The sequence below is a fragment of the Vespula vulgaris genome, chromosome 10 (assembly GCF_905475345.1).
Source record: "Vespula vulgaris chromosome 10, iyVesVulg1.1, whole genome shotgun sequence".
Classification (NCBI taxonomy): domain Eukaryota; kingdom Metazoa; phylum Arthropoda; class Insecta; order Hymenoptera; family Vespidae; genus Vespula; species Vespula vulgaris.
Window position 1 is genome coordinate 3071415 of NC_066595.1, and position 21930 is coordinate 3093344.

Below are 21930 nucleotides of genomic sequence, written 5' to 3' on the forward strand. Positions count from 1 at the left end.
GATGCGTCTCGTTATCAAACATATAATTTTGTCTTTTCAATTTCTACGCGATCGACATACATATATATGTAATTGTGAAATAATTTTCTGAGTTGAATTTTCTCTCTTTCTCTCTTTCTCTCTCTCTCTCTCTTTCTCTCTCTTTTTGCTCGTATACGTGCACATACGCGAATATACGAATGTGTTTGGCATTCTCGATTTATCTTCGTCTTTATAAGAACCTTGACCCCGCGAGCATTTCAACTTGTATCGTATAAATCTTAGAATTTTTCTTTCTCTTACTACATCCTTCTCTTTAATTCGAAAACATCATTCGAATTGAGCGTAAGTAAAAAGTTTTATTTTTATCATATACTTCATTGATCATTTATATATATTATATTAATTTCGACTAAAGATATTTTTGGTAATCTTAGAAATAAATTTAACGTTTCAAATGATATCAGATGCAATGAACCCTGTTCACATAATAATCTTATCCCAAAAAGGCAATTTCTTATTAATATTACATGTAACGATGATTTCGTGCTTTTGTATTACAAAATACATTTTTTTTTTAAGATTTTTTTTTTCTTTATGCGTGTGTATGTGTGTATATATATATATAAAAATGAAAATCTTCAAATTAGATGAAAACAATAGTTAAACTTTATTATTTATTTTTTTAATAATAAGTACATATCCATTGTTCGCGTCGGTCATATTACATGATAATATCGTTTGAACGATATTATCACGCGAAGTACATATTTATGCATGTCCATCATAATTTACAAATTATTTCTCAATCTGTTTAATTCAATTACGAACAGAAACAATGATTTCATGGACGTAATCTTTAGTTCATCGGAATGCCCTTTCATCTTTTTCTATAACTTCCTTTACTGTCGAATTGTTCAAAATTTCCTTGGATTTTTTTCAAATTCCTTTTTTGAGTTGTCCCAAGTTTTTTGTACTTTGTCTTTCAAACCGGGAGTCTTAGAGTTCTTTTCCGAGTCTTCTTCAGATCCAGAGTTCTCTTTCGAATCTTCTTCTGATCCAGAGTTCTCTTCAGAATGTTTTTTTAGAGTTTCAGAATTCTCGGGCTAATGATGATGGAAAGAAAAAAGTAAACAAAAAAAAAGAAACAAATACATAAATTGATTATAGACTAATATATATAGGAATACATGTCTAATTAATTTCAATGTATATATATATTACAGATACGTCATATCGTTAATACATACTTTCGAACACTTGTCGAATTTTTTCTTCATTTCTTTTGCTTTAATATAGTCCAAAATTTCCTTCACTTTGTTGTCGACTTTTTTCTTGAAATCATTCCAAGCTTCTCTTATATTTTTTCTCATAACATCAAATTCAGAATCATCCTTTTCGTCTTTTAATTCTTTTTCATTTTCAAAGTTGTTGGGTTGCTGACGATGAAAAGAAAAAATGAAAAAAAAAATGGAAACAAACAAATCGATTGTTGTTTAATAGGTAATAAGAAATGCACGTGTAATTAATTTAATTACATATGTATTATAAATATATCATATCGCTAATACATACCTTGGGACGCTTGCCGAGTTTGTTCTTAATGGATTCAATTATCTCCTTGATACTGATCTTAGCCTTTTCGAGGATTTCTTTTATTTTAGATTTGTTCAGAATTTCATTGAATTTTGCAACAATTTTCTTTTTCATTTCGTCGACTGCTTTTTTTGGTTTTGTTTTAACATTAGAACTTGTCGAATCTTCTTTTTGCTCTTCAGAATTCTGAGTCTGGTGATAAAGAAAATAAAATGAAAGAAAAAGAAAGAAATAAATCAATTATTATTTAATAGCTATAGGAAAATATTTGTAAAAAATTGATTATATATGTATCGTAAATATATTATGACGTTATTATATATCTTGGGACCGTTGCCGATTCTGTTATTAACAGACTCTATGATCTCCTTGATGTTAGTCTGTTTGATTATTTTTTTAATGGCTCCTTTTACCTTGGAATTGTTCAAAATTTCCTTCATTTCTTTTTCAAGTTTCTTCAAGTCCTCCAAAACTTTCTTTGTTTCTTCTACCAAACTAAGAGTCATAGAATTCTCTTCTTTCTTATTAGAATTTTTATTCTAATGATAATGAAAAAAAGAAGAAAAATTAATTATTGTATAATAGATATGTTCAAAAACATGTTTAATTAATTTTATTTTGTATGTTTCTCGATTTTTTTTACTTTAGAATTGTTCAACATTTCTTTGTATTTTTCCTCGAGCTTCTTCTTGAAATCGTTCCAAGTTTCTTGTGTTTTTTCTTTGAAAGTAGGAGTCTCTCGATCTTTTTCTTCTTCTTCAGAATTCTCAGGCTAATGATAATGAAATGGGAAAAAAAAAAGATAGGTATAACAAATCAATTATTACTTAATATGTATGGAATACAGATACTAATTAATTTAATTATATACGTATGATATATAAATAAATATATTATATCTTTAATACATACTTTGGAAACCTTCTTGCTTTCTTTTTGAACACTCTCAATAGTATTTTTTATGACATCTTTGACGCGTTCGATCATCTTCTTAGTTTTCTCCACGATATTTTTTACTCTAGGATTGTTAAACAATTGTTTACAGTTTTCCTTAAACTGTTTCCAACTTTGCTGTGCCTTGTCTTTAATTGTAAAACCATTGTCGTCATATTCTAGTACTACTTCCTTATCGTTGTTCTAATGAAAATTAGAAAAAAAAAAAATTAAAAAAAATAAAAATAAAAAGAAAGAAAAGGAAAAAAGATTATTATCCAATGCGAATATGTCGATGTGTATAAAATTAATCGATCGATCTATGATCTATCGTACATATATTATATCGTTACGTTATACCTTTTCGGCATTTTCTACTCGCGCGCGGGCACTGTCAACAGCGATTTGCATAATTTTTTTTGTTTTTCTTATCGCAGTTTCAACTTCATTAATGATAGCTTGCATGTTTGGATTTTGTCCCTCTTTATATTGTTCAGTAAGCTTTTTCTTGTAGTCAACCCAACTATCCACTAGTTCATTTTTAGATGATTCCGAATTCTTAAATAATAAGAAAAAAGAAAAGAAACAAGATTAATTATTTAATTAATTGTATTATCAAAGTATCAATTATATGGATATGTTATATCATTGCATCATACCTTATGTAGATTTTCATCACTACCTTCAATACTTTCCTCAACCGATAGTTTGATTGTATCGATCAATGTATTTAAGGTATTGGTGGTTAAGCAATCTTGGGCCATTTCGTTGCATGTTTTCTTTAACGTATTCTTCACGTCCGTCCATATTTCTTTTAAAGAATTTTGGAATTGAACTATTTCGGGGTCGGATAATTCGTTTGGTATAACTAACTGTTTTGAGTAGTTGCCCGGTACAGGAGTAGCCTGTAATAATGATATCACCAAATTTTCATGTCTATTTTACGTACATTGGATCTTATTAAAAAACAAAGAAAAGTAACGCGTTTCTTATATAATCTATCTGTTCATAATTAAAATTAAAATATTTATTTTAAAATATTTAGAAAAGTTTCAAAAAATTGTGATATTAAAATTAAACGCAAAATATTATGCAACACAATAAACAGTATTAAATAACAACAACTTACACAATTTTATACTTTGATAATTTGATATATAAGTTGAATGCATATGTAACTCACGAGTATACTCGTGACAGATAAATCATATGTTAACATGATGGAAAAAAGAAACAAAAAAGAACTAATCGACTTATTGTACTTTATTCTCTCTATATTTTTATTAATCATAAGATATTTTATTATAACTGTATAATCAAAACAAGCTTACCTGTCCATATACCAAGATGGCAGATGCCAAAATGACTGTTAAGAAAATGCTCCGTGCCATGATTCCGTTGATTATGACCAAACACTTTTTCAAGTGTTTTGACGATTTTTAACATCACTGCTCTTATATACTAACCGTATTTCATTAATTATGCGTATATTTGCCATTTTACTGAATACATGTTAAGGTTTATCAATCTATTTATATGCAGTATTAATTTGAAACACTTGCGTTAAATGTATCGAGAAAACAAAAACGACATTGTAACTATTCATGTGAAAAATTTATCGCATCAAATTGATAACGCAGTATATTTTTATTTGATTCATCATTTCTCGATTTTTTCTTAAAGAAAAACTTCGCGCGCGCGCGTGTGTGTGTGTGTACATACATTATTTCGTTTTTATTACGTTATTATTCGTATTATTCGTTCTCGTTAAATTATTAAATGCTTCGTTTTTTTCACATCTGCTTGTTAATTATCATTACGATTTCGGTCTTTTATATAATTTTAGAATTTTTGTAGAATCTTATACTTAGAATATCAATTTATCTACGATAATTACATCAAACTATAGTTATAATTATAACAACAACTATAATTTAAATACATATATACATATATACACATATATATTATTTCCGGTTCTGTAGAATTACGTAAGGAAAGTAATTCTTTCAACAATAACAGCTGTTTTGTCTATTAAATATTGTTCATAGAACGGAAAATTTTTTATCGGAACATATTCGATTTTCGGTCTTCTTCTAAATGGAGTTAATTATATACTATTATATCATACTCTTATCTAGCTCATTGAATCATCATGAATGACCTTAACATAATGAATTTACTTAACACCTTAGAGAGTAATTTTGTAGAAAATCTACATATACGTATTATTTGTAATACGCTGTGGATATTAATTCAAAAAGAAAAAACAAAGAAAAATGAATAAGAAATTTGCTTTAGGTATAAGAAAGTAAATATAGAATATACAGTATATGATGCAAAAATAGATTTTTATTTATTTGTTTCATAAAATTAGTAACAACAATCGATGAAAATATTTATGTTTATTCTACAAATACGATCAATATATACCATTAAGGATTAATATATATCATTCTAAGTTAATATGTATCATTGAAGATTAATGCATATATCGTTGAAGTTTAATATATACTATTGAAAAGAGATTCACAATTTATATCCCTGAAATCTCCTGGAACGAGTCTCCAAATTCTGCCGAAAGTATTGAAAACTTCTGGAACCAGTTTAGGTTTAAGAAAGTTGAATGTCAATGGACTGACTCCATCGGTGATACGACTGAAGTACGTTTTGTTTGACTTCAAGGTCATTAGAACGATGTCGCCTGGTACGAGATTACGGTTACCAATAGCGGCAATAACTTTGTTTCTGGGTAAGACCACTGGCCACTTTAGTTTCCAAGGAAATCTTGAGGGGCTACTGGAAGAGATTCCTGAGGACTCTGACACAAAAGTTGTTGCCGGTGAACTTGCAGCAACAGGAGCAGCAGAACTTACTTGAAACTTTCTTTTATAAGAATTTAAAATTGGCGATGAAGGAACGATTATCGTAGGATTAGAAGAAGTACTGACTGTGGAAGAACTGCTCGTCGAACTTGTGCCAGTTACTGGAAAAATGTTCTTTATACGAGTAATTGGGGACGCGTAATTATCAACAACACTAGAAGAGGCACTGCTCGAAGCGCTGCTTGACGTTAATGCAGGTGTAACAGCGGAAATTACCGGCTCGATGCTCGGTAACAAAGAACTAGCGGAAGAGGAAGAAGCAGAAGCAGAAGAAGTAGTAGTATCGGTCAAGAGATTTCCACTTGATTTTAGCGATGAAATCGCCGAAGAAGTGGCGCTAGTTAGGCCTTTAGTTCCACTTGAAATTGACGAAAGTATTGGCATCACGCGTGACAAAAAGGATGGCTCGAATAATGCTTTAGATATTTCTGGAGATGTGGAAGACGATGAACTGGATGATGTCGATGTGGAAGCAACTGTTTCCTCTAATTCTGGCACAGCCGAAAGGCTAGAAGTTGATGAGGAAGAACTCGATGAAGAAGACGCTACATTGATAGCATCGATGTTTGAGATTGGATTTAACTGACTGATGGAAGAGGAACTTGCTGCCGCTGTTGTTGCTGTTGTTGCTGCAGCTCCTGTTGCCGCTGTTGCTGCTGCTGCAGCTGTCGTCGTCGTCGTCGAAGTTATCGTCGACGGAATTTCCTCAATCAAGATTTTCGGCTCGCTAACAACAGTACTGGTAGTAGTCGAGGTTGAAGAAGACGTACTTACTGTATTAGGCGATACAGAAACAGTCGGTACAAGCGGTTCTTGAATTGGTACAATTTCTGTTTCGCTCGTTGAAGTGGTGGTTACAGCATCTGAACTAGTTGACTGCGATGATAGCGGTATGACGGGTATGATTTCTTCTTGTTGCGATGATGAATCAGAAGATTGACTATTTATAAATATTTCTTGGATACCAGATGCTTGGTAACCATCGTAAACTGCCTTAACCGTATCAATAAAGACCGGTTCATTCTGCACATCAATCAGCAATGTATCGGCACTCGAAGTGGAACTCGTGATAAAATTTAAGAATGTCGTCTTGAGTGCGTCGATGAAAGATACAAAAATTTCAACTTCCTTTCCCAGTAATACGAGCAGTTTTTCAAATAGTTGAGAAAAAACTGGATACAAACGTTCCAGGAGAATTAGAAAATCTTCCTTCAATCTGTTAATCGTCAGAATAATATCTTCTAATGGTATAGCAGTTATTAGAATCTCTGGTAAAGCGAGTAAATGTCGTGGTTCTTTCAACAATTCTTCCACTATCACTGGAGCACGATCTAAGAACTCAACAAAAGTCGAACCAGCGTCTGCTTCCAATAAATTAATACGTGGTCCAACTGTGATTTCACTCAACAAATTGAGAAATGCGTGCAACAGATAATGCAGCAACTTTTTTGTTTCACATAAAATTTCGTGAACTATTGTACTTAATAGATGAGGATGTCCATATTCGATCGCTTCAGTAGCACACTGTATCTGCTTCAAAACTTCCAGTGGTAAAGGCGTTGGAAAACTAAATGATGACGATGATGATGACGATGACGATGACGATGACGATGTCGATACAGATGAAGATGACACCGATGTTACTGCTGCAGGAACTACTTCCGTCAGTAAACATCCATCAGTAGAAATTGCGTGACGTTTTGGTAATCTGTTTCGTGTTTCAAGTTCTGTTTTTTTGGGTAATTGTTCACTTTCATTGTTGGTCTCATTTTTTTTCTTCAAATATTCCGATAAGTTCGATATTAGAATTTCTAAATGTTGTATCATAATCGCACGTTCCATCTATGCAGAAAAAAAAAGTAACAAATTTTTCATGAGTTCGGAATTTCGTTCATTTCAAAATATGATCAGAAATAATTACACTCACCTCGTTATTTATTTCTTCGTTATTCTTGTTAATTAAAGTTTCGTTGTTGTCAGAAAAATCGTTCTTTTTCTCTTCTTCTTCTTTAAAAAATTCATCTTTTTCTTGGTCGTTTTGTACGTTTGTCAGTGGCGTCGATAGATTTATCCTCTCGGTAGTACCTTTGGTGTCCTCTTGCTCATCTCGAAATGATTTTCCTTCATCTACGAAACTGTGGACTTTATCGTCGATATCTGAACTTTCTTCTCCAAACGTTGTCCCAATCGAAACGGACAAAAAGATGAAGAAGAGGAAAATGGGGAATATCGTTTTCTGTATTCTCGACATTTTACTTTAGAATTTCAAACTCGTTATGTTTTCGAAAGGAAAAGTGCCGCCTTATATAGTTGAAGATTTACAAACTCATCTCGAGATTTGGCACGGTGATCGTGCAGTATCTTAATAACATCAAAGATAATAAATCATAACACAGAAACTGATGATAACGTTTCAATCGTAGCTTATATTCGATTAAAACGAGATTAATCTTTTACAAGATTTCTCACGTTGCTTTTTTTTTTTATCATGACTCGTGCGTCGTTCTCACTCACGTTCTTCCTTCATAACGAGAGATCAAAAGTCATACAACATCGTACGTTTTTTACGTTTTTTATGTTTCTTACGAGAAATCAAGGAATAGGATAATCAATGAACTTTTGTACCACACTTTTACGTGCCATTTTTACTATAAATATTTTATTTATATCTTCGTAAATATACATGTGATAATGTTTTATTTGTATATTAAAGACGAAACAATGCAATAATAAAATAATCAAAAAAATTGTACTCGTGACTTTTAACGTAGTTTGATATCTCACAGACAGGTAGAAATCTCTTGATTTTCGACGTGAGATACGTGAGTGTAGATGTAACTTCCGCAATTATTTTTATTCGTTTTGTTCATCGATTAATCGAACATTTCGATTGATTTTTTCCATATATAGAAAGAGATAAGAAAAAAAATATTTAATTTACCTTGCTGAAGGTTGTGAATAGATATTTTTTATGATCTTATAGTGGCGCGTATCTTATATCAAACATGATTTTTTTAAATATAATTATTTGCATACCATTATATACATATATTGATATAAATCGATGGTATTCGATCACTAAGGAAAAATTATTCAAATTCACCAGAATATCTTAATTATTGATGTCATATTAAAACTTTCGATCATCGTGAGATCGAACTGAATCATTTCGATACGTATCTATTTACTGACTTCCTATATATCTATTTTTAAAGTAACAGATGTTTAATCTTCCTGTTTTTTTTTTTTCGTATTTTATTTTGTAATACTATATGTTCGTTTGTATTTCCATAAAAGAGGACAAAAAAATCAGTAGATATGCTTTACTTTCCTAATTACACACACAAGTAGGATAATTCCTTTTTGTTAATCCGAACTTCGTTATTGCGATTTGCTAAATTTTTTTGTTAAGATACATTGAATGATCTTTTTGATTTATTAAAAAATAAATGATCAGTATGTATGAATATTTTTGTTATTATTTGCAATAAAATATTAGTACGTAATATAACTAGTCGGTATAAATAATTAAGTGTCAGGATTAGAATTACTAGCCATCTGGCAAATCATTATATTTGCAAATATTTTAATAAACGTAATGACAATTTTGGAGATTAATCAGAATAATACTTACATCAAGTATTGATATTTTATTATAAATACTGATCGTTTATTTAAAATACTGATCAAAAATTTGTTGACATCCTGATCCAATAAATAGCAATCATAAAAATTGATGATCTTCCATGGAAACGAATTGAGAATGAATATATAATTAGTGAATAGACATTTCATTTAGTATCTGCAAATATCAACAACGTGATATTATTATATTCGATTGAGTTAAATATATATTGATATACTATAGTTTTATATATCACAATAAGGAACGATTCAAATCACTTAATTGCTTAGAGAATAATTTTGTGGAAAATGTATAATTGTATTATTATCATATAGTTTGGGTATTATCAAAAAAATAGGAGAAAAATATTTATATTGCAGGTTATAAGAAAATACATAGAATGTATAATATATCATGAAAAAATAGACCTTTATTTATTTATTTTTTACAATTCAATATAACATTTGTTGTATAAATTCGGTTAATATATACCATTGAAGAGAGATTCACAATTTATATCCCTGAAATCTCCTGGAACGAGTCTCCAAATTCTGCCGAAAGTATTGAAAACTTCTGGAACCAGTTTAGGTTTAAGAAAGTTGAATGTCAATGGACTGACTGCATCGGTGACACGACTGAAGTACGTTTTGTTTGATTTCAAGGTCATCAGAACGATGTCGCCTGGTACGAGATTACGGTTACCAATAGCGGCGATGACTTTGTTTCTGGGTAAGACCACTGGCCACTTTAGTTTCCAAGGAAATCTTGAGGGGCTACTGGAAGAGATTTCTGAGGACTCTGACACAAAAGTTGTTGCCGGTGAACTTGCAGCAACAGGAGCAGCAGAACTTACTTGAAACTTTCTTTTATAAGAATTTAAAATTGGCGATGAAGGAACGATTATCGTAGGATTAGAAGAAGTACTGACTGTGGGAGAACTGCTCGTCGAACTTGTGCCAGTTACTGGAAAAATGTTCTTTATACGAGTAATTGGGGACGCGTAATTATCAACAACACTAGAAGAGGCACTGCTCGAAGCGCTGCTTGACGTTAATGCAGGTGTAACAGCGGAAATTACTGGCTCGATGCTCGGTAACAAAGAACTAGCGGAAGAGGAAGAAGCAGAAGCAGAAGAAGTAGTAGTATCGGTCAAGAGATTTCCACTTGATTTTAGCGATGAAATTGCCGAAGAAGTGGCGCTAGTTAGGCCTTTCGTTCCACTTGAAATTGACGAAAGTATTGGCATCACGCGTGACAAAAAGGATGGCTCGAATAATGCTTTAGATATTTCTGGTGATGTGGAAGACGATGAACTGGATGATGTCGATGTGGAAGCAACTGTTTCTTCTAATTCTGGCACAGCCGAAAGGCTAGAAGTTGATGAGGAAGAACTCGATGAAGAAGATGCTACATTGATAGCATCGATGTTTGAGATTGGATTTAACTGAGTGGAAGAGGAACTTGCTGCCGCTGTTGTTGCTGTTGTTGCTGCAGCTCCTGTTGCCGCTGTTGCTGCTGTTGCAGCTGTCGTCGTCGTCGTCGTAGTTATCGTCGACGGAACTTCCTCAATCAAGATTTTCGGCTCGCTAACAACAGTATTGGTAGTAGTCGAGGTTGAAGAAGACGTACTTACTGTATTAGGCGACACCAAAACAGTCGGAACAAGCCGTTCTTGAATTGGTACAATTTCTGTTTCGCCCGTTGAAGTGGTGGTTACAGCATCTGAACTAGTTGACTGCGATGATAGCGGTATCACGGGTAAGATTTCCTCTTGTTGCGATAATAAAATCGAAGGTTGATTATTTAAAAGTATTTCTTGGATATCAGACGCTTGGTAACCATCATAAAATGCTTTAACCACATTAATAAAGATTGGTTCATTCTGTACATTACTTAGCAATGTAACGACAATGGAAATAGAATTCTTGATCAAATTTAAGAAAATCGTCTGGAGTGCATCAATTAAAGATACAAAAATTTCAACTTCCTTTCCCAGTAATACGGGCAGTTTTTCAAGTAGTTGAGAAAAAATCGGATATAAATTTTTCAGGAGAAATAGAAAATTTTCCGTCAAATTTAAGAAAATCTTCTGGAGTGCATCGATGAAAGATATAAAAATTTCAATTTCCTTTGCCAATAATACGGGCAGTTTTTCAAGTAGTTGAGAAAAAATCGGATATAAATGTTCCAGGAGAAGTAGAAAATCATCCTTCAATTTGTTAATCGTTCGAACAATATCTTCTAATGGTATAGCAGTTATTAGAATCTCTGGTATAGCAAGGAGATCTTGTGATTCCTTTAATAATTCTTCCACTATCACTGGGGCATGCTCTAAGAATTCAACAACAATTGTACCAGCATCAGCTTCCAATAAATTAATCTCTGGTCCAATAGAGATTGCACTCAACAAATTGAGAAACGTGTGAAGCAAATAATGGAGCAGTTTCTTTGCCTCGCATAAAATTTCGTAGACTATTGTACTTAACAAACGAGATTGTCCATATTCAATCGCTTTAGCAGCACACTCTGTCTGCTCCAAAACTTCTAGTGGTAAAAGCCTCAAAAAGCCAGATAATGGCGGTGACGATGTTGATACCGATGCCGATGCCGATGATGATGACGATGATGATGATGACGACGATGATACCGATGTTACTGCCGCAGGGACTACTTCCGTTAGTAAACATCCATCAGTAGAAATTGCATGACGTTTTGGTAATCTGTTTCTTAAATCATTTTCTGTTTTTTCATATAATTGTTCACTTTCATCATGGTTCTGTTCCTTATTCTCTTTCTTCATATATTCTGATAAATTTGATATCAGATCTTCTAAATATTGTCTCATAACCGCACGTTCAATCTATGTATAAAGAAACAAAGCAAAGTTTTCGTGAGTTTGCAATTTCGTTCATTTTAAAATATCATTCAGAAATAATTACACTCACCTCGTCGTTCATTTCTTCGTTATTCTTGTTAATTAAAGTCTCGTTGTCAGAAAAACCATTCTTTCTCTCTTCTTCTTCTTTAAAAAATTCATCCTTTTCTTTAACGTTTTGTATATTTGTCTGCGGCGTCGATAGATCTATCCTCTCGGTAGAACCTTTGGTGTCCTCTTGCTCATCTCGAAATGATCTTCCTTCGTCCACGAAACTGTGGACTTTATCGTCGATATCTGAACTTTCTTCTCCAACCGTTGTCCGAGTCGAAACGGACAAAAAGATGAAGAAGATGAAGATGGGAAATATCGTTTTCTGTATCCTCGACATTTTACTTTACGATCTCAAACTCGTTATGTTCTCAGAAAGAAAGATGTCAGCTTTATATAGTTGAAGATTTACAAATCCAGCTCGAGATTTGGCACGGTGATCGTGCGGTATCTTAACAACATCAAAGATAATAAATCGTAACAGAAAATAGTGATAACATTGCAATCGTCGTTTATATTCGATTAAGAAAAATTAATCTTTTACAAGATTTCTCACGTTGTTTTATTTATTTATTTTTTTTTTATCTTAACTCACGCGTCTTTTTTACTCACGTTTTTCCTTCTTAACAGGAGATCAAAATTGATATAACATCGTACGTTTACGGCAAGGATCTTTGTTTATTTTGAAAATTCAAGGAATAGAATAAACAACGAATTTCTGTATCACATTTTTACGTGCCATTTTGACTATACATATTTTATTTATATCTTCGCAATTTAATTGGACAGTATAGATAATTAAATATCAGAGACCGTCTTAGTTTATTGTAAATACTGGGCATATCATTTCAAATGTTGACGAATTATTATATCTGCAAATATTTTAATCAAAACATTGACGATTTTTATATCGATCGATGCAATGTCGATCATTTATGTGATGCACTGATATTTTATTATAAATATTGATTACTTATTTCTAATACTGATAAACAATTTTTTGAAATATCGATTGAATGAGTAGCAACCATACGAAAGTCGATGATTTTTCATTGTTACGTTTCAAAGTGAATACATAATTAATGAATAGATATTTCATTCGGTACCTTCAAACATCCATTAATTAAACGTCGAGATATTATTTCACGCGAAGTGATTTATCCACGACGATACGACAATTTACAGTAGCATATGTAAATGAAACAAATCATGTTACTAACACTGAAAGAATGGTATCGTAAAGTTCATCTACGTGGTTTGAAGGAAAAAGAGAGAGAGAGAGAGAGAAAGATAGAGAAAAAAAAAGAGAAAAGAAGGAAAAAGACAAAATATTCTCACAGTAAGGTCATGCCCTGGGCCTAGCTTTGGAGATTCTTTAAATAGAAAGACGGGCGTCTTTCTCTCTATCTCTCCTTCTCTCTCTCTTTTTCAGGGATACATTATGCTTCCTTCGAGACAATCATCGTGTTCTGCCATGTGGTCTCGAACCAGCACGCGGATTCCCTTTTCTCGGCCGTAGCGTTTTATGATGCGTTGACAGCCGTGCTTTAGGTTAAGGAAGTCGAAGGCAGACCATAAATTTCGATGTACGCAAACATAAGAGGAGGATCTTCGTGGATGAGTTCGTTCACGTTACAAATCGGCTTGGCTCTTAAACAGTCCTTTGAAAATCAACTAAAATTCATCTTTTTGTTTATGTGTGTGTGTATGTGTCTACTAAAATATATCTAGATACTTTGAAAATTATTTTTAGAACGTTTAGTTATCTTATGGTCTGAATATAATTATCGAGAATATATTATGTTCAATAGTCTTGGATAAAGGAAAATAGGTATAGTGTGTAGGTATTGAATTAATTTTTATAGATATCATAAATAATCTTTTATTTTATTAGATATATGTATGTATATTCGCTAAATGTATCACATGTTTCAAGTAAATATTTTATACTCGAAACAAGATGGCACGATAAAGATTTCAAACGATACGTTTGATATTTAATAGACGATTAGAATTTCTCCATGTATTCGAGCGAGCTAAAGTAGGTCATCATTGAAAACACAAGGACGATACCGAATGTTTTCGTGCTGCATTGCGTAATCTGGCTATGATTCCTGATTCTGGACCAAGTTGGATGTCCTCGTTAGTTTCAATGTTATCGACGTTGTAGTTGTAAGAATTCGTGTCAATCTGTTCAATATCTCTTGGTATCTCCGTTTCGACTTCGTTTTTGATTATTACAGCTCCTGGTATATAGCCTGGTAAAGGTGGTCCAGTTGGTCCGCAAGATCCTTTCGATTTATATCCTACATTTGTTCCAATTAATTTTCCACCTACGCCATTTTCTTCTCCATTTGGTACAATCCTTTGATCTACTCCTTGAGGATTTGACGAAGGTATGTTTATGGTGAGGCCTGGCTCGACAACGTTTATATCGATTGGTCGGTAACCTACGTCTCTGGAATAATTATGAAATGACATAATCGAAATTTGATGATAATTACAAAAATTACGGTATGTGCGTGTATGTTCGACTCTATTTATCTCGTATAAATTTTTCCTTACCCGTAACTTAAAAAATTCGTTCTCACGCGATTGACTTGTTCTCTCTGTTCCAAATTTTCTCGCTCCATAGCTTCAAGCTCGGCAAGATTATCATCGTCGTCGTCGTCGTTCTCTCCGATTATCGTAGAACTTGCAGGAGAGTGTTTCAATTCGACGATAGGCCTATCGACGATAACAAGTTTTTCTTCGGGTACATCGATCAATTTCTTTTCTTTCTTCAGTTCGACCGGCAATGTTCTATGTCCGAACGATATACTTCCCTCCGATACTAATTTCTTTCCTTTGTTATAATATATCTGCGGTGCAACCAGATTTTTATAAGCAAGAGTCAACGATATGGGATCTGCTGGTAATTGGTCTTGTGGTCGACGTTGCGATGGAAATCCTGTTAAATATAATAGATGAATCATTTTTGTTCTCGTTAAAATGATCTTTATCGTAAAATGTTACTTACCATTTGGAGCAGTTCCAAAAGGAGTACCGTAGATGTTATTAGAGCTAGTGTAACCTCCGTTTCCAAATTCAGATTGAGGAAATCCGTTGGTATTTCCGAAAGAAGTAGGAGTATCGTAGGTGATGCTAGAAGTACTGTAACTTCCACTTCCGAATCCTGGTTGAGACAATCCATTAGGAGTTCCGAAGGGATTAGAAACATCGTAAACGGTGCTAGAGCTACCGTAATTTCCACTTCCGAATCCCAGTGGAGACAATCTGTTAGGAGTTCCAAAAAGAGAAGGAGTTTCGTTGATGATACTAGAGGTATCGTAACTTCCAATTCCGGATTCTGATTGAGACAGTCCGTTAGGAGTTCCAAAAGGTGTAGGAATATCGTAAATGATATTAGAGCTGTAACTTCCACTTCCGAATTGAGGCAATCCGGTAGGAGTTCCGATGTGAGTTGTCACGCTAGAAGGATTACCACGAATACCCGATATGTACTTGATACATTCTTGATAAGGACTACCTTTACAACATCTCATTTTAACAGGATACGCAGGAGTTACTTTAACGCGTGTTCCTAATGTTGTGTGTAATGCCGTTAGTTTGCTCGGATTGCAAAGATTATTGATAGGCGAGAAACTGTTGAAAGATCATTGGAATTATTCATCATTTTCACATAAAAAAAAAATCTTATTGAATATGCTTAATTTATCGCTTTACCTACCTAGGTACTATTTGGACATTATTATCCGAAGGAGGAACTTCTGTCTGACTGGTGACACTGATCAAGTCGGAGGAAGAATATTTATTGGGAACGTCTAGGTTGATAGACGAACTAGAAATACCATTGCTTGGAGTTAACGTATTATCAATTACAGTAGTTGTAGTATCCGATTGTGTAGTCGCAGTACTAAAGTCCGATGTAATCAATGTATTAGTTTGCGTTTCAGAACATCCCGGTTTTCCACCTTCACGGATTATTACAGCTTCGTTTATTGCTTCTGGAGATACATATTGTATAGGTTTCGTCACTTCGGTAGCTTTAACGATGACGTCGTTACAGCTGCATGGATTGTTACCTGAGCATTTAATGCGTCTCGATGTATTAACTTAACAAAGACGTTTGATAAAAATTTAATATATGATAAAAGTTCAATATTTGAATACCTGATCCAAGATTGCCGCAAGCGCATCCATCTTGAGCCAAGACAGAAGAGATCAAGAGCAATAACGTTATACCCTTTACCCAAGTCGACCACATTATCACGTAGTTACTTTGTACTCTGTACTTGATTAATTCTCTTCTTTTCTCTCATTTATATAAGAATTCCATCCGGTCGAGAAAAAAGATGTTGCAATGATTTGCCACTATGTCGTTCGTTTCATTTCATTGTTGTCATTTTATTCCGCGTCTCTGCCTCGTCTTTATTCATAACTATATACATTTCCGGTTGTCGGACATTTGTTTATCGTTTTTAATTTCTTCCGGCATATTTCTCAGTTATTAAAAGGATCATCGAGATATCGTGTATTTTATTTCCTTGTTGTGAGAAAGAATGCGAGACGTGACCGAACATAGAATACAAAGCGTGACATATTGGAATAAATTAAATTGTAAGAAAAATTTATTGCGAGGACATAAAAGAGGAAATATCTTTTGAAAAATTTTTATCAGAGCCGCAGTTGGAACGTGATAACTTTGAAAAAGAAATCGATACATTCATTGAAAAACTAAAAGTATTATATTTCGCTGATTCATCATACATAGTATTAATTTATAATAATCGTTATTATACAATAACTATATTTTTACTAATAAAGTTCGTATTTACAAGGTTCGTACGTTTTTTATATTCACCAATATGGTAATATCATTCATTTGCAGTATGCAAAAAGTCGTTTATAAAGTCGGGATAAAATCCGATTATTTTTATTTATTCATTTATTAAAGAAATCAGAAGCCCTTTGTCTTTGAGGTGGTAAATTGAGTAAATTGTCTGTTAGAACAGGACCGTCCGATCTTCGGCTACTACCATTACTTCTTTCCGACGTTGAATCTGTGTCACGTTTTAATGGTGTATTTGCTCTAGGTGTAGTCGGTGTCCTGATACCTATAGACGGTGTTCTCGATAAAGAAACTCTTCGAGGCGAAGGAGTATGCGCTATACGAAGCTTTTGCGTTGCCAGTCTTCTTGCTGCGGGTGACATGGTACTTAACCTGTCGATGGTCGATCTTGGGGAAGGTCTATAATAAGGAAATGAAGAAAAATAATAAAAATGTAAGACATAAATCTGATTAAAGTAAAAATCATACTTCATTTTTATACTTACGTCGCCAACGATTTTCTTGCTGCTTCGAGCGCTTTATTCTTCCTATCTCTATGCCGTTCACCAGCTTTCTCGGCTAATTGTAAAGCGATTTGTTCTCTTTTTGGTGGTTCTGCCATCCTAAATGAAGGGCCTTGACTAGTTCTCAACAATGGAGTATCACCGCCATCCAACCTAAAAGGAGTTCCTTCGATCTCACCCCATGTCATCAACGGACTTTCACATTCTCCTGGTCTAGGACTAGGAGTAGCTACGAAGCTATATCCATTCACCGTTGGCGCTGCATTTTTTACAACTTCCTTTCCATCTACCCCAATTTTACCGTCGTTAACTTTTGATTGATGCTTTGCCAATTCATTAATAGTTTCTTTATTCTGTTGCTCATTGAATGGATTCACTCTCAGTCGTGTATTTTCATGCATTACCATCTGTTTCCTTCTTGCTAAATCTACCTTTTCATCTGGTGTTAATTCTACGCCATCAGGAATATACATAATATAATTTTTATTTTTATAATTCCAAGTGTCTAATACCGGTTGTCTCTTGTTTTCATTTTCAATGGCTAAAGGACTATTGTTAGATTTTTCTATAGTAAGTAAATTTGATTTTTCTTCAGCTTCGTAAAGCCATGCATATTTTAATTTACGTCTTTTCTCCGCTTCAACCATCATTTCTTCAAAACTTGCATTATCCTCGCTAGTATTAATACTTAAAAATGTATCTAAACCTACTCTATCCTCTATATCCTTTTCTTTTGACTCTGTTTTACAAGGTATATCTCTGGTTACTTTTATAGATCTGAAATGTTCATCTTCTGATTCATCCTTACGTATTGGAGTTTCAAAAGTAGCTGGACTGGCAGGTCTCTCTGTAGCAGGTCGGCCAGAACTATATTTCTCATAAAGCTCCCTCATTCTTTTCACGTCATTTTGTTCTAACGCATCCAAATACTGATTCTGAGCCTGAAGCTTTTCCAGATGTGGAAAAAAATCTCTCTGTATAATTTCTCCCATCTTTTCAATATACGTATCTTCATCTAAAATTTTCGAATGAACGTGTTTACTTTTCTTTGCAACACCAATTGGTTTTTTAAAAATCGCCAAGTCATTCAGATTTTTAGCAGCTTCGAGCGCCCGAGATCCAGGAGTTTCCATAATTAATTTTATATACAATAACGATAACGCATAAACAATACTTTTTCCAGAAAACTTGCAACATAAACGGAATATACGTCAAAATTAATTGCGTCAATGTAGTGGTACGCAATTCGTTTAATAATTTCACCACTGTGAGCGCTGACAGCGTCAAGTTGTTCCAAATTCTCCGACATTGGCGCTAATGTCGCTTTAATACAGCGTCACCTCATGTGTCAAATAATAACTGTTTTCTTTTTTACCGACAGATTTCATCGAGTAATCTGAAGTCTGCAACGTGTTTAGAAACTTCAAAAATAATGCGTATCTTTTCGATGTCATCGATGTTATCAAAAATAACAAGTCATTAATTATTATTGTACAGTAAATTCTCGAACTAATTTGACATTTACAGTTCAAATGATTATTCGGCAAATATAATCGAAACTATCATTGTTCCAAATATAATTGATGTTCACGAAGTACGCGTTACGAAGTATGGTCACAAAAAAGGTAAGCAAAAAATTTTTCCAATTTCTTTTATAAATCGAATATTTGTCAAAAAAGAAAAAAAAAGAAATAATAATTAAAGATTGACGATACTTTTAATATCCGTTAAAAAGATCAAATTCGAAAATGCGAAAAGTTTGCTAATGAAAGAAAAACGATCAAACTTATCGAGATAATAGGAAAAACATAAATAAGATAAAAAAGGATATAGGTCGAGCAATTATATATTTTCACATGTACGTACATACATATTTCCGTACATACGTACGTACGTACATAAATGTGGGTGCGTATTTTATTGATGACAATAGCAGAACTATGTGGGAAGGTAAAGACGATCGAGTTACGGGCAATAGTCGAGACGATATTTTCGTCCAGTGAGAGAGTACAGTACAGTACAGAGTGAGATGAGATAGGATGAGATAAGATGAGATAGAATCGTCTTCTCGTATTGCTATGTCTGTGGCCTCGAGATCGGTTCAGATTCGGGAGAAAGAGAGAAAGAGAAAGAAAGAAGGAACGAGAGAGAAATGTGTGTATGTGTATGTGTGTGAGAGAGAAAGAGAGAGAAAGAAAGACGAAGAGAAAAAGCAAAAGATCGTAAGAAAAGAGCGAGGGCGAATGTAGGAGAGTAGGAGGAGGAGGAGGAGGAGGAGGAAGAAGAAGAAGAAGAAGAAGAAGAAGAAGAAGCGGAGGATTCGTGCGAGGTGTTGGAGAAGTACGATGACAGACATATGAGGATTCCAGCGGCGAGATAGGATATGCGCGGCGAATACACGTCGTCTTCCGAAATCTACCTTACGATTATCTCACCCACTTTCTAACCTCTACTTATACCTCTAACAATATTATTTCGTTAAATCATTAATTCTACTTTTAATCCTATATCGAATCTGACACGACATCACGTTTCGTTATCGAACGATACGTCAAATACGTCCAATTGCATTACTCGAATTGTGTGTATATATACACATACACACGTATATTAATATGAATATATTGATATTAATTATATTAGAGTTAATTAGGTGCGATAAACAATTAATGAAACAATAAGAAATTATTCGATACTAATGAAAAAAATTGTAAACAATTGAAGGATATCTCGTTCGATTTTTAAGGGTTAGGTTAAAATGTTCATATTTAATTTTTGTTTAGGAAACTTGCGCGCACTTGTACGTATACACGTACCACATTTACGTTTTTATCTTTATACTTCAGTGGTATGTATATGTATAAGATGTAAGCAAAGATAAATAAGAAATAAGATCGCCTTGAAAATTTGATATCAAAATTATACCAATCGTTCTTAGCACGTGGCCATCTTACCCTCTTTCTCTCTTTCACTTTCTCTCTCTCTCTCTCTGAAAGTCTCGCAAAGATCGTCCCCTCTATTTACATCGTAAAGTAAACTTTTTCAATCTTGGAAAGAGAGATTCACGGTCAACGTCTGTCTTCGCTCGGAGAGATCGCTTAAACGGTTTTCATTACGTTGACGGATATGTCCGCGTGCTTCTTCCTCCTTCACAGAATCTAGCTATATATATATATATATATATATATATATATATATATATATATAAAATATATATATACACATGTACATCCATCCATCTATCCATCCATACATACAATATACATACATACACAAGTACAGATATACATACATACATATATTTGATAATATTTATAAAATGAAAGACTCGCTTCGACATTGAACGACCTAAGAAAATGGTAGGAAACATTTGACATATCACCATTAGAGGAGAGGACGTCGTCCACGAAGGATCGTAAGTATTATACATATCTATCTACGTATGTAATTTCGTTAATCTTATAAGTTATATATTCGTCATTATATCAACGAGAGAAGGCACACAAATTATTCGTTAAATTCTTTACTTTAAAAGCGAGTACAAATATTCGTTCTTTTTATCATGTTTTTCGTTCATACGATTATTTCTAATCTGTTTCCATTGCTTTTTTTTATATATATATTCCTATAACATATATTGGTTTAGAAGATTAAAAACATTTATCTCAGGCTCTTTGTAATCGGTTCTTAACATTGTAACAGATATTATCAATACTATTGTATATCAATACTATTATATATATACAAATATCACATCTATATTTAGTTGAACATTCATAATAATCATTATAATCTATAAATTTTCATGATATTTTAGACGATACGAACAAAAAAAAAAGAAATTATCCGATTACAATAATTATTTCTGTTACATTTTGTTAAACATTATATTACCAATAAATATGTATCTACATATCTAATCGAAAACTGATAGAAACTCGTCGATGTTGACGATTTAAAGTACGACGAAGAATTAGAAAGATGCTTTTTCGAGAGAAAGAGGAAGTCGGGGAACACGAATCATAGGTCGGTCACGTACGAGACGCGAACGCGCAAGTTCATATCCTGCGGTACCAGCCGTACAAGAATATGGCCGCAATGACAGATTTACAGATTCCAGCCATCGCCTTGTCCTCTTCTTCGGGATTCTTAAAGCGTATATCCAACGAGAGCAAGACGCGTCGCCTCGTCTCGAATGGCCGGAGTGCACGTCAAATCGCACCTCGAATGTTTACGCTTTACGTCCGCAACCTTCCTCTCCGTTCACTAATACTATCCACCACCATCTCTCTTACTTCCTTGCCCTTCTCCTCCACTTTCTCCTTTACCTCCATCTCCACCTCCACCTCCTTCTTTTCCTTCTCCTCCTCTTTCTCTTCCATCTCCATCTCCTCCTTCTTTACCACCTTTTTTCTTTTTTTTTTCTTTCGGCTTTGCTACTTTTCCTTTCGTCTACCATCACGTTCCTTCTTCTTCTCTCTTTTTTTTCTTTGTTTTGTATTTTTGTTTTGTTTCTTTTTCCTTGTTTTCTTTCTCTCGACTTCTCTGTCCTTTCATTTATTGAATCCTTTTGCGAGAGATACGTATGTATTTGGTCGTACGAGAGAGAAATTTTACTTACATTCTTCAGA

General features: G+C 33.5%; 5 protein-coding genes across 5 annotated transcripts; all 5 read right to left on the reverse strand.

Annotated features, from left to right (window-relative positions):
* Window positions 1-625: 625 nt before the first annotated feature.
* Window positions 626-3993, reverse strand: LOC127066976 (101 kDa malaria antigen-like). Its single transcript, XM_051001363.1, has 9 exons — window positions 3840-3993; window positions 3168-3413; window positions 2869-3066; window positions 2488-2712; window positions 2219-2347; window positions 1989-2114; window positions 1555-1767; window positions 1230-1418; window positions 626-1085 (listed from the first exon to the last, which is right to left on the reverse strand). Exons 1-9 carry the CDS (start codon window positions 3897-3899, stop codon window positions 897-899), a joined length of 1575 nt encoding a protein of 524 aa, XP_050857320.1. The 5' UTR covers window positions 3900-3993; the 3' UTR covers window positions 626-896.
* Window positions 3994-4897: 904 nt separating this feature from the next.
* LOC127066964 (serine-rich adhesin for platelets-like) lies at window positions 4898-7768 on the reverse strand. The gene is made up of 2 exons (XM_051001338.1): window positions 7321-7768; window positions 4898-7235 (listed from the first exon to the last, which is right to left on the reverse strand). The coding sequence occupies exons 1-2, from the start codon at window positions 7642-7644 to the stop codon at window positions 5013-5015; spliced, it is 2547 nt and encodes an 848-aa protein (XP_050857295.1). The 5' UTR covers window positions 7645-7768; the 3' UTR covers window positions 4898-5012.
* A 1660-nt stretch (window positions 7769-9428) lies between these two features.
* On the reverse strand, window positions 9429-12289 carry LOC127066961 (ras guanine nucleotide exchange factor Q-like). The gene is made up of 2 exons (XM_051001330.1): window positions 11964-12289; window positions 9429-11878 (listed from the first exon to the last, which is right to left on the reverse strand). Exons 1-2 carry the CDS (start codon window positions 12282-12284, stop codon window positions 9500-9502), a joined length of 2700 nt encoding a protein of 899 aa, XP_050857287.1. The 5' UTR covers window positions 12285-12289; the 3' UTR covers window positions 9429-9499.
* Window positions 12290-13843: 1554 nt separating this feature from the next.
* On the reverse strand, window positions 13844-16652 carry LOC127066971 (uncharacterized). Its single transcript, XM_051001355.1, has 5 exons — window positions 16118-16652; window positions 15675-16029; window positions 14964-15589; window positions 14510-14894; window positions 13844-14402 (listed from the first exon to the last, which is right to left on the reverse strand). The coding sequence occupies exons 1-5, from the start codon at window positions 16209-16211 to the stop codon at window positions 13994-13996; spliced, it is 1869 nt and encodes a 622-aa protein (XP_050857312.1). The 5' UTR covers window positions 16212-16652; the 3' UTR covers window positions 13844-13993.
* Window positions 16653-16669: 17 nt separating this feature from the next.
* Window positions 16670-18557, reverse strand: LOC127066978 (splicing factor ESS-2 homolog). The gene is made up of 2 exons (XM_051001365.1): window positions 17282-18557; window positions 16670-17195 (listed from the first exon to the last, which is right to left on the reverse strand). Exons 1-2 carry the CDS (start codon window positions 18430-18432, stop codon window positions 16889-16891), a joined length of 1458 nt encoding a protein of 485 aa, XP_050857322.1. The 5' UTR covers window positions 18433-18557; the 3' UTR covers window positions 16670-16888.
* Window positions 18558-21930: the final 3373 nt, after the last annotated feature.